Raw genomic sequence first — 12,185 nt, 5'->3', positions numbered from 1 at the left:
AATGAAATAACATAGTGTACTGGAGAGGAAAGATGGGCAAAGAATCCTTGCTCTCTTGCTACAGATTTACTAACAGGTTAATGCAGAGGAAAGATTCTCATGCTATTACTGAGTACATTAAGTTTCAAGAAAATCACGTTTGAAAAGGGTTAGTTTAGTCAATAGCAGACTGTTATAACTGGAAAAGCAATTAGAACTTCAAAATTTTCCTTGCATTTCTAGTTATGTACTGAGTAAGTTTAGTTGTTCCTTTGGGCCAGGAATCATGCAAGTGATATTATCACAGAATACCCTGGAATGAAAGACAAACCATGAGAAACATTGTGCTCAAATCATTACTAGTCAAAATGAAACTAGTGCCATAAAATCTTGAGAGCATGCCTCATTCTTAAAATGCTCACCCTCGGGACTGATCTCAGTGTCGTTTCCATTCTTGTGGACACAACTGATGGCATACAATTAGTCATTTACGATATGCCAACAGGGTATGTTGTGGTGTCATAAAAAAGCTCAAACCCCAGCTTATTCAAAGCTAACTCGTTATTGAGTTATTGAGGCTGTCCACTGTCTATTCTGTTCTAGTTCTGGTTGACTAACTCGGATCTCTTCTTGGTTTTAGGATTCACAAACATTCTCTGTATTGTTTTTTCCTGTACCGCTGCTTCATGTATACAACATGTATTTCAAGAACAGCCCAGACAATTCTATTATTCACCCCAGAAGACAACTCAGTGCATTCCCATTTTCTGTATTTTCCAGTGTTTGCTGTCTCGTAAAGACCTTATCTCCTGCTTTATCAAACTTCTCAATTTTGTATATGGTGATTTATTTTGCTTAATGAAGGTAGCATAGATATTTTTGAGCCCATTAATTTTTTAATTCCCAGGACATTCTAGTCTACAGTTCGTGCACACTAGATATTGAAAAATGCATTTCCAGTGAAAAGTTCAGCAACGTGACTGCTTTCTGTCTGTCATAAACATATAGTTGTTCGCTGGACAACCAGTCTGAAATGCACAGACTTTTCCTTTAGGATATTGTGGTTTCCACTGAATATTGGGCAATTATTGCTAACTATACTCTGGGCAGAAAATTACCAGCATTGGAGTCTGAGACCAGTCTTCTGCTCACTGACTCCAGTTAGTTTAAATCTTGGTCAATGATGCTAAATTTAGCATACACAGTTTGCTTGGGCAGCCTAGGAAGACTTCCACTTGGAGTAAGAGGTGAGCATAATGGCCAGAACTCTTCCATAGGCAGCAAGGCAACTCACATAAATTCATTACGTTTGATTCCTTCTGAAATGTTGTGCAGAGAGTGGTCCTCCCCTTCTAGTAATTCAGGCTATGGACAAATGATGCATATGTAGATAGCCCGTTCGTAGACCCCACAGGCTTGATGAAGACCTTTATGCAGAATTTGTGTCCCTAGGTTGCTGTAATTCTGAGGAGGGCTAGACTGCCTTCTGGACCTGTCTCATTGAAAACATGGGCACACATTAATTCAAAGTTCCATCTGCAGGATCTGTGTTCACAATTTTAAAGGTGTCTGTCAGAATTTGGTACCCTGGGAGAAAAAAAAATGCAGAAAGCATATCTGCTTCCCCCCCTCAAATGTCCCTGGTGTTTGCCCCTTGAGATGTTTGCATTTTATTAATGAAAATAGAGGCAGAAGCATTTTGGCATTGGGGGCATCACAAAAATAGGAAAGGTCATCAGTCAGTTGAAAAATTTCAGTGTGTTCAATTCTCCATGTTCTCATGGTGAAATAGTGTGGAGTGATCACTGCTAATTAATATATGTGTTTGCAAGGCTGCAATAAATGGAGCCATGAGAAGTGAGATGACAGGAAAACAGCATGAATAGCGGGGGGGGGGGGGGGGGGGGGGAACCATCCCAAACCAGTAAGATTCTGCTTTTCAGTTGGGAGAACTGCTATTAGTTTGAGTAATTGTTTTTTCCACCAAAATGAAGATTCAGGTGGTAAAGAGAGCTGATTCCTGGAAGACAGACAACATTGCACTGTTTGCAGCCTGTTAGAGTTGAACACACACAATCTGTGTTGTTTTTTCCCCTTCCTTTTTCTATTTTTTAAGTAGTAATATCTGAAGCTGTCCCCAAAGGCAGTCTGCATGTGGGGGGTAAAATCTGGAATTCCCTAATTTCTCCTATTTTCTAATAAAAACTATTACTGTACAAATGTAGATTTTTTTCCCCCCTTATTTTAAATTGGAATGGTTTTAAAGGGGTGCTTTTGGTGTAGCCTCTGAAAGTTGGGGTCCCCTGGTGATTGTGATCACAGTCTTACTGAAAGCACTTGGGGGTTTTTTTTTTGACATCGAATTAATATTCTCATCACTAAGTGTGAAGTACAGATTTGACAATAGAGCAGCTTCCTCTTTGTTAAAAACTTGCAAAGAGTTTCAGAGTTGAAAGGCTGAGTAAATCTTTATATCTGAGGAGGTAAGCTTAGTGTTATTTCTTGTTTTTAACAGCGCTGTACTGGCGAGCTGCAAGCTGTCTGAACATTGGAGAGAGACCCTTTGGGAGCTCCATTGGTTTTCAGCAAGTCTTTGCATGCAGTGTGTTTGTACTAGCTGAAGACAGCGCATGGCTCTCTAAATAATTTACAAGTTGATTAATAGACTCACATGGGTATAATTAGAAGAGGGAGAGACAGCAGCTACAGTAACGGGTACAGTGCTTGGGGGAACTAGAGACTTTATTTTTTTTAAAGAAACTTTCTAGGGTGCTGGGCGTTTGAAGATAAGTTGGGAAGAGCTCAGTGCCTCTTCTCTTTTGAAGTGGAAATAGGACAGTTTGAATCCGTCGAGTTTAATTTTTCACAAGCTTTAGGGGCCCTGCAGTGCAACTCCCTTTTTATTATTGAAAAAACTCTCAATTTTTCTTTCATTTTTCACACACATGCACACACATGCACGCATACACACACACACACAGAGCCCAAACAGTATCTAATAAACAAAATGATTTTCTACTCTAAGTTAGTTTTAAAACGATGCTATATGTTCACCTATATGTGCACCTCAATCACAAATATACTGTGTAAAGTTACAGAGATATTTATGAATACACCATACTTTAATTTATGCATTTTTAAGAAACCTTCACCTCTGTTTGACAATGCTTTTGAAGTAGCTCCGTTTTTCAAGTCAAACTTTTGACTTTTCCTCTGGGACTGCTACAAAGGTTTTTTTATGGAAAATAGGTAGCAGTCTTTTTTCCTACTAGGAGAAAATTGGTGGTCAAGAGAACAAAATAAAATTTAAATTTTTTTATTCCATTTTACGTGTCCATATTTTAATAAAAGATGCAAGGTTGTAGAATAGAAAGTTTTACATGAAGGCATATAGGCAGTAAGTTGTCATCTTCTTTCCTGAATTTTACTTTTTTTATGTGTTGAATCACTACAATATGATAAATTAGAGTCCCTTTTTCCTTTATTTGAAAATCTAGAATATATTTTTCTTTATTCTACACAACATGCAATAATCAAAATTGGCATATCTGGCTAGCAGATATTTAGGGCTGAAGCAACACTTGGGAGACTCAGTCTACAAAGATATTTTTAAAGGCCACCCCACTTAAGAGTAAAAACAAAACAAAACAAACCACCCCAAAAAGCCAACCCTGGAAGCCAGATCAGGCAAAATAAACATGATTTTATTTAAGAATCTAGTGCAGTTGTTTTCTGGAGCAATTGTGATAATCAGTCAGTTAGTGGATATGGTCCCGCCTGTATAAATTTTGCCAGTCTCCTGGTTTTGCAGCAGTATTCACCATTATTATTGTTCCTGGAGTATCAATAGTCCAATATTAGTGTCATAGCTCACAGGGATAGTGCTGCTGGAGTCTGTGGGTTTGCATGAGGGAGTTAAAATATATCAGGTGCCCACAGTTCCCAGTTTTGGTCAGCAGGCATCATCGTGCACCACCAAAGTGCCACAGACCCTCAGGGGTTTGAGTGAAGTTGTGGCCCTTGGCCGTACAGGGCCTCATGGTTGTCAGGGGCTTTTTAAGAGCAAAGCACAATATAAATGCTAAGTATTAATCTTTTGTATTTATTTTGATCTTTATTGCTGACAGTCATTCTTAAAAACTTAGAAAAGTGGCATTTCCTTTCCCGCTACTGTTCTTGCAGCACTAGCTCCTCAGCAAAGGGCTGCTGGCTTGAATTCTCTTCAATTTTCTGTTTGGAGTTTGGGATGGGGAAATCACATGAGGTTTTATAAGAAAACTGGAAGGAAAAGCATGTTGCATACTGGCAGCATCCCCTTTTACGGTCTGTAGAGTTCAACATCAAATTCTGGCTTTGGCTCTATTTCACTGGGTGTCATTCATACAGAATCAGGCTCCTGTATGAAACAGACTTTTTTAATGACAAGCAAAACATTTAATAGCTCTTGTGAATTGCTTTACATTTTTACATGTCCCTTTAATGTGGCCGGTAGGTGTCAGGAGGAGCGGCAAGGGGAAACACAGGACTGGGTGGCTGATCCCACTGTTGGGGATCTAGAGTGCGTGCTGGCACCAGGCATCGGTGGTAAGGGACGACAAATCCCTTAACGTCCTCTCTTCGCATCACATGGTGAAGCAGTATTTGGTATAGAAAGCCAAGATGTTTTTCACCATGTTTGTCAGACAAAATTTATTATTTTTTTAATAGTATCACTGTCAAAAAGGGGTTTGTAAGCCAAATTCTGCCCTCTGACAAGCCCTGTGTTCTTCAGTAGAGCTGAACTAGTTTAGAAATAAGGGGGAAATAGGGAACTTGGTTGATAATGGAAATGATACCTTAGATGGGTTAGAACTGCGGTTGCTGTCTTGTGTCTAGCTGTATTCTCTCTGCAGAAGCTGAGGGAGTAGAAAGAAGTAGTGCAAGTATACATTTTGTTACTAGTTTTAGAATCTTTCGGGTTAGAGACATCCCTGTGCGGTAATTCAGAGTAGCTTTTGTCTTGCAGGTGGGTAAACTGAGGCAGAAAACCTAATTCAACTCAAGCCACGCCAGTCAGTGAGCAAGCGTGGTTGGGAACCCAGGTGTGTGGATCTTGACCTCAGTGTCAGCCCACTAGATCATCCTGTGACTCACTGATAGCCTGTGCCATTAGGCAAATACACACAGACACTGACAACATTGCAGAGGCTATTTTTAGGGAAAAAAAAGCTTTTTGTGTTTGTATGCTGGATACTGGCTTTGGATTGAATTTCCATTGCTCGATCTGAAGATGCCACTAACAGGTAAAGCAGTGTAAGGGTCGGAATCTTAGCTAGTCACTAAATGTGATCAGATGTAGATTCTGGAATCTCTGGCTTGATAACTGTGAGGGAGAATCATGCATTCCTTTAACATGCATTTCTGAAGGTCTTAATTTATCATGTGTCATTTGATCGACGATTTGGGATCATACCTGCTTTAAAAATGTCATCACTTCCTCTTTAATGCAGCTAATTCCTACTTTACATTACTAAAAACCTCAGAAAAAAAAAGAGGTTCTAATATATTCCAAGAGGGAAAAATATTTAAAACGTGGAAATGAAATATTTTATCATATTATTTATTTTACTGTATTGAAATAATTATTCCAATTCTTACAGGAAGCCATTCTCAGCAGTGCTGTATATGTAAAATGAGTGAGCGGAGACTGTCTTTCTGTGTAAATTTTCCATTTGATGAAATTACTAACTAAGTGTTACGGTCCTTTGCAAACGCCATGTCAATATTGTTATTTGCGTTGTTGCCTCTTTAGTTGCCGGCTTCACATGAGCTTCAAAAAATCAGAACCGCTTTCAGCTTTTCCGTGACAGCCCGGCGGTGTCCCTAATTAAGGAGGACTAAGCAGGCTCCGGAGCGATCTCCGTTTCCGTGAATTACCGAGATTTCGGCGATTACAAGTCCCTGCCGCAGCGGCGGCTGCTGCCCGCCGGGCGGGTACCGGCTGCTGCCGCCGCCGCCCCGCGCTGCCCGCCGCGCCCGGCAGGTGGCGGTAGAGAACAACCAACCGCAGCGGGGCCGAGCGGGGCCGAGCGGGGCCGAGCGGGGCCGAGCGGGGCCGAGCGGGGCCGAGCGGGGCCGAGCGGGGCCGAGCGGGGCCGGCCTCCACCCGAGCCCGTGGCGAGGTCCCCTTCGCTTTGCCGCCTCGGAGCAAAATCGGGCGTTTTCCTCCCGCCGCCGCCCCCGTTTGCGTTGAGGACACACTTGGATTATTTTTTTTCTTAGTTGCAGTAAGCAAAATGGGCTGTATGCTATGAAATGGAAAAACAGCCCGTTTTCACGAATCTGGTGTGTTGGCAGGGTTAAATTAAAATATCGATCAACCTACGTGATGGCAAATCGCTATTAAATCATTCTCAAACACATTAAAGGCAAATTGATAAAATCTCTGAGGACCTTAATGTGGGCAAGAAAATAGAATACTTCTCTGAAAGACCCAAATAAAATGATCCATTGTGAATAATCCAGAGTTTATAGAGCAATAAGATAAGCGAATCTCATGCTTTGCTAAATTTGGGATTGACAGGACAATCCAGGAAAGTAGCCTTTGGCAGTAGCTTATACTCTGGGCAAGATGTTAACTGTCAAGCGCTGGGATCAAGCCTCAGGCATCTGAATTAACTGTGAAAGTCTTCAGACCCAGCTAAAAAAAAAATCTCCAAGAGAAGGATAAAGGGTAAATGGACAATACTGTCAAAAGGACCTTAAACTTTTTACAGCACAAAACTGACAGAATTTATATGCGCAAATACGTTTATGCTGTACTTAGAATCAAGGTTTTTATAGGTATGGAGAAGTGAGTCAATACCCTTCAAAAGTCTGTGTTAAAAAGAAATATATGGAGGAGGAATCAATTTAAATATGATAATTGTATAGCTTGGAGCACTGACAGCATTGAAGCTATTGGAGAATAGTGCCCTGTAATCTCTCAAGTAGTGTTTTTGCATTTCAGACTGTGCCTTTAATGTTCTGTTACTTTTGTCTTGAGCAGATGGTATGATTTTGTCAACTGATTGCCTGATACGGTTTTCTATTAGTCCTGCAGATCTAAGAGCTAATAGGCCACACTCCTATGAGTTTCATGAGGAAGTACTTTTCATGAGAAATACCTTATACTTGTGAAAACCTTTGAAGCTCTGGGAAGTAAATTTATTTTTTAAATGGTCTGCTGGAAGGTGCTGATTGACAGCCCTGGAGATAGAAAATCTCTGGGTGTCCATGCAGCCATTCCAGCATGAACAGCAGCACTTTAAGCCTCTGTTCCCTGTACCCTGCCTGATCATACTCTTGAACTGATTAGATCACTTCTTAGGTCCACAGCTGCTAATTCAGCTGCGTAGTCTAGACCATTAACATGGTCAAGACAGGCTGGGAGATAAAGGAGATATGGTGTGTGGTATTGATGTTAGGCAAGAATGTATGCATGACTGAATTACATTTCTATATGGAGCTAGTTGTGGCCTCATTCTGCCATGGATACAATTTCTGAGGTTCACCGTGACCTTGGTCCACAGCTATGTACAGTGCTCTCAGAACAGGGTATCACTGTAGCTCAGCAGCTCTGCAGCATTACTTCTGAGGGGTGAATTTTGCTCCTGTATCTTGATTTTTCGCCTTAATAGAGATGTGCTTCCACATTACCTAATCTCGATATCTCTCTGTAGCACACTGTAATTTTTACAAGAAACTTATCTTTGGACTTCTCTAATGATAAAGTAAAATCTCTCTAGAGTCTCATTCCCCCAACTTTCAGAGTTGGAAACTCACACAAGCTTATGTTGAAAAGGAATTGATTATTCAAAGCTCTTGTGCTTCATAATCTACTTAAAGCATGTAGATTGACTGTCTCATCAGAAAAGCTCTAAATTTTACTTTGCTATATAGCCCGCTGGGTCATGTGCTTAAGGCCAGGAGACCCCTGGCTAGTTACTTACAGACTGTGTGCCCCTCCAATTACGGGTTATTAATTTGCCTTACATTCAAGAGACAGTTCCACATGAGTGAAAAGGAATACCATACTGCAGAGTTCTTCATTACTTACTCTGTCTGTACCACAGCAAATAAGAATAATACTGATTTCTTTCTTCCTTTTTTCTTCTTTTTTTTTTTTTTTTTCCCCTGGTCTGTGGAAGATGTTTTACAGTTTTAATGCAGCTGTTTTAAGTGTGACTGTTCCTGTTCAAGGGCAGCTGATGTACTTTGTAATGCCATTGAACAGCCAACAAGCTATGTTCCCCTATTGTGTTGAAGTGATAGGTATGTTTGCTAATCAAGAGGAGAGCAGAGCTTGCTGTCTGACTTGTTTATGTTTTATTTCTCACCATCAAGCTTTAGAGGGAGGCACAGAAAATATGTAAGCATCTATATTATTCAGTGATGCATATATGTACATGAGTGTACAAACAATCTAAAGTGTATTGCTGATATCTTCTAGTCAGTCATCACTGAAATTAGCAAGATGTCAGGGTTACTACATATCCGCAGCATTACTCAAAAAAACCCAAACCTGGCATGCCATTAGATAAATTGTTAATTAATTGTCACTGCATCTTGTTAGGTTTTTTTTTTCTCTTGTGATTGCTTCAGATTTGTTCAAAGTAGAGGATTTCAATCATCAGGATTCACAGAAGGCCTATGGGAAGAGATCAGTTCGAGCAGATGCTGCCTGGTTCCCATCACAATTGCTTTTTATTTTTCTTGTGGGCTGTAGTGTTTCTCCTTCCCATATGCAGGGTGGAAGCAATTTGGCCCCTGGAACTGGAGAATCTCCTATGATCTGCTGGAAGCTCAACGGCACAGTATACCCACTTAGTTCTCTCTGCCATTCCTGGGGCTTTCAGCCTCTGCCCTGATTCCCTGTTCATCTCACAGGGATGTCAGCTCCAGCAGAATCCTACCTTAGTGTAGTTTTACTCTTGGGTTTGTAGGTTTCATTCAAATCCTTTGCAAAACTCTAAGCATACTGAAAATGCTTCAAAAAAATCATGTAATTCTGCATCTTTGTAAATCCGTGTTAATGATTCCAGTAGGAATTATGATAAAATAACATGCATCAAGACAGAAAGTTTAGTGCTGCAACCAGAAATTCAAGACTACCAGCAAAATTCCACTGGTCTCTGTATGGAATATGTTTTGGGGAAAGAGAAGGTGGGACTTTTTTTTCTTTCTTCCTACCAGGATGTCTTGGTTTTGTATTAGTTCTTGTAACCTGGAGGGTAGGGAGAACTGCCCTGCAAAGAGCCCTGAAACTCCTCTGTTATCCCCTCTATGCCTGCATGCAGCTCAGGTCTTGGATAGATAAGTGTTATCTGTCTAATAACATTTCTGCCTGCTGCTGCACTATTGTATAGTTAATTTGATGAAACCCATTTTTAACAGAATGCCTAGTTTTGCATTGTCATTTTGCTCTCTGTCAAGTGTCTGGTTTTATTCCATTCCTTTTTTCTTTTAGCAGATGGAGAATATTGCTCTCCTTAACTTGTTTTTTTATAATGCGAAGTGGGTATCCTCAATTAATACACTAATCTGTTTTCTAATTAATTCCCTGTGGTTTTCCTCCCTTTTTGCTGGTACATTGAATCCTGAGTGCAGTTCTGTAAACTCAGTAATTTGATTATTTAAAGGAGAAGTAATGAATTTCACGACAAAGGTGTAAGTCTTTAGGAAATGTTAAATTTCAGGAAGCAAATGGGTTCTATTATTGCGGTTTAAAACCTGCTTGTACCCAGCGTATAAACGTGCACTGATAATAATACACTCTACTAAAATACAGGTGCATTCCTGTCAGCTAGTCCTAAAGCGAATTGCATTGTTAGAAATCTGACGCATATGCTCTCCTACAAGCACTTGTTGTTGTATTTTTGTATGCAGATGCGATGGCAGGGTGAGTATCAAAACATCAACGTTCCATGATGTGGATTTATGTAGCATTTTTTATCGCTTGTTTCCAGTAGAGGCAACAGTGTATTAGACATACTGTACAAATAAAGAGAAGGGACTCTCATTGCTTCTTGAAAATTGTTTTGGCTGCTTCTTTGGGAAGTAGCTTGAGGTGATTTTGCTGGCCTTTCTTTGGGGTTATTTGACACTAAGCCCAACACATTGCAAGAGTGCTTGGAAAATTTATAGTCACCCTTGTTGAATCTAATAATTTAATTCTTCTGTAAAAAAAAAAAAATTACATGATACATAACTTTAAGTATCTTGATTGAAATACTTTACTTCATGAAGGCTACAGTGAAAATATGCAGGATACCTCCTTACCACTGTGTCCCATTAAATAGAATTTTTAAAGCTGCATAGTAATTGTAATCCCAGGCAGCATCTTGCTGATGTTCTCTCTTGCCCTAAAGAAAAATAATAATAGAGAAAAGAGAATTTTTATCTCTAAAATTAGGGAGTCATCAATGCAGTAATTACAGTAGTTGAAATACATTTTGGAAATTTATTTCCAGTTATAAAAGCTTCAAGCCTTTGGGCAAATTGGAGAAATACCGCATCTAGCCTGCTGTGGCTGAACCATTATCATCTGCTAAGCTAAATACAGAATGCCACAGAAATTTCTTTCCTGTTTTAGGATTTCTTTTACACAACTCAGGTCATTATTTTTGCATTTTGATAAGATTGTGTCACACACTTCATTGTGACATCAGCCCAGTATGGCTGAGAGAAAAAGTACATTGCAAAATTATGTAGGCATCAGTTTTTACCAAATACTTTGCTTTAGTCCTACAGTTCCTTGTGAGTTTGGGGGTTCCATAACAGCACAGTAAATATGCAAAAGTCAACAGTAACTCCTCTCTCCAAAATCTATCAATCATAAACAGGAATAACTCTTTGTGTTTTAGCTCCTGTAGCAGTCTAACCGGAAAAAGTGGTGTGTATCCTCCTTAATTGCAGACTCAGCATACAAAATAAATGTCATCTTTTTAATCCTTTGCAGTCCCAGACAACCTTGTTATGAAGATCCTGGCAGAACGCCTAAACGCACTAGACTGCATGACCAATGGTTGGGTGCTTTATGGCTTCCCAAGAGACATAGAGCAGGGAGAACAGCTGCAAAAATCACATATTATTCCAAACAGGTAAGATATAAATTTAGCAATCACAACATTACATAGATGAAAAATCTGTTTATGGAAAGATACAGGTCTTTATTGACATTGTATAGGCTATTGCATCTTATATATTTATTCCTTCCTTAGCTAGAAAAAGGGTCTTGCTCATGGAGAGTAGGAAATAGCGCATTGGCCTTACAAATCCTCCAGATGGCCAAACTGTGGGAGTGAGAAGAGGTTTGTTCTTCTGGTTATTTGTTTGAGTTGCCTCTAAAGGAAAACCATAAGAAATGGATTAAAGTTTGGATTATATCAGAAGGTGTATTTTATTTGCAGCAGAAGCAGGGATCTACATCTTCTTTCTTTAGCATTGGCATAATATTATGGAAATATATTAGTATTGCGAGGAGCTCGTTATGAGACTTTTGGGTTTTGTGAAATAATTAAAAACAACATGAGAATTATATTTTATTTGAGCTATAATGAAGTGTTCAGAAATGTAATATAAGAGAAATGAGCATCAAAAGAGAACTGTTATGACTGCCAAGCAAATAAAATGGAGTTATTCTTTACAGCTGGTCCAAGGGTGGTGAAGGTTTGAAATGCTGGTGTACTCATCAAAGCTGAGAGGCTTCTCCATTCCCCTCCAGGGGTTCCTGGTTCAGTCGATGCCACTGGCTGACACAGTGGCCATTCCAAAGGCATACATTGGAAACGTGTATTCTTTATGCTTCCAGGAAGCTTATTCTTATCTAAAAACTAGTTGTGGAAAAGGTGTATTACCCACGTAATTGTTTAAGTTGGCAAAGTTACTCTTCGTATGTCTTCTGTGTGGCTGCCCTCAATCTCATCCCTACTCCCTATCCAGGGTATAGTGGAAAGATGTAAAAGGGTAAGACTGAGTTGGAGAGAGAAAAAAGGAGAGTGAAAACGGAGGGAGCTAGCAGTCATGCTACCAAGGTTTAAAAATGAAAGTATGTGAAAACAGCAGTAGCTTTATTTATTAAAAGTAAGACAAAATACATCTTAAACAGGAATCTGTGAAAAAAGGGAGAAAGAATCTTGAAACTTATGCTAGATTCAGTTAAATAACATTTCCCATGGATTATTCTT

The 12,185-nt window shown here is 39.7% G+C and overlaps 1 protein-coding gene across 2 annotated transcripts in view; it reads left to right on the top strand.

Moving 5' to 3' along the window:
* Nucleotides 1-12,185, top strand: part of AK8 (adenylate kinase 8) — a 73,864-nt gene that overhangs the window by 33,996 nt on the left and 27,683 nt on the right. For both annotated transcript variants that reach the window (XM_069770808.1, XM_069770809.1), the window contains one exon: nucleotides 10,958-11,099. In XM_069770808.1, the coding sequence (XP_069626909.1) occupies nucleotides 10,958-11,099 (142 nt within the window). The remainder of the gene's footprint in view (nucleotides 1-10,957; nucleotides 11,100-12,185) is intronic.

This window comes from Haliaeetus albicilla, chromosome 26 (assembly GCF_947461875.1).
Source record: "Haliaeetus albicilla chromosome 26, bHalAlb1.1, whole genome shotgun sequence".
NCBI classification, from domain to species: Eukaryota; Metazoa; Chordata; class Aves; order Accipitriformes; family Accipitridae; genus Haliaeetus; species Haliaeetus albicilla.
This window is presented reverse-complemented; position numbering and strand designations above follow the sequence as displayed.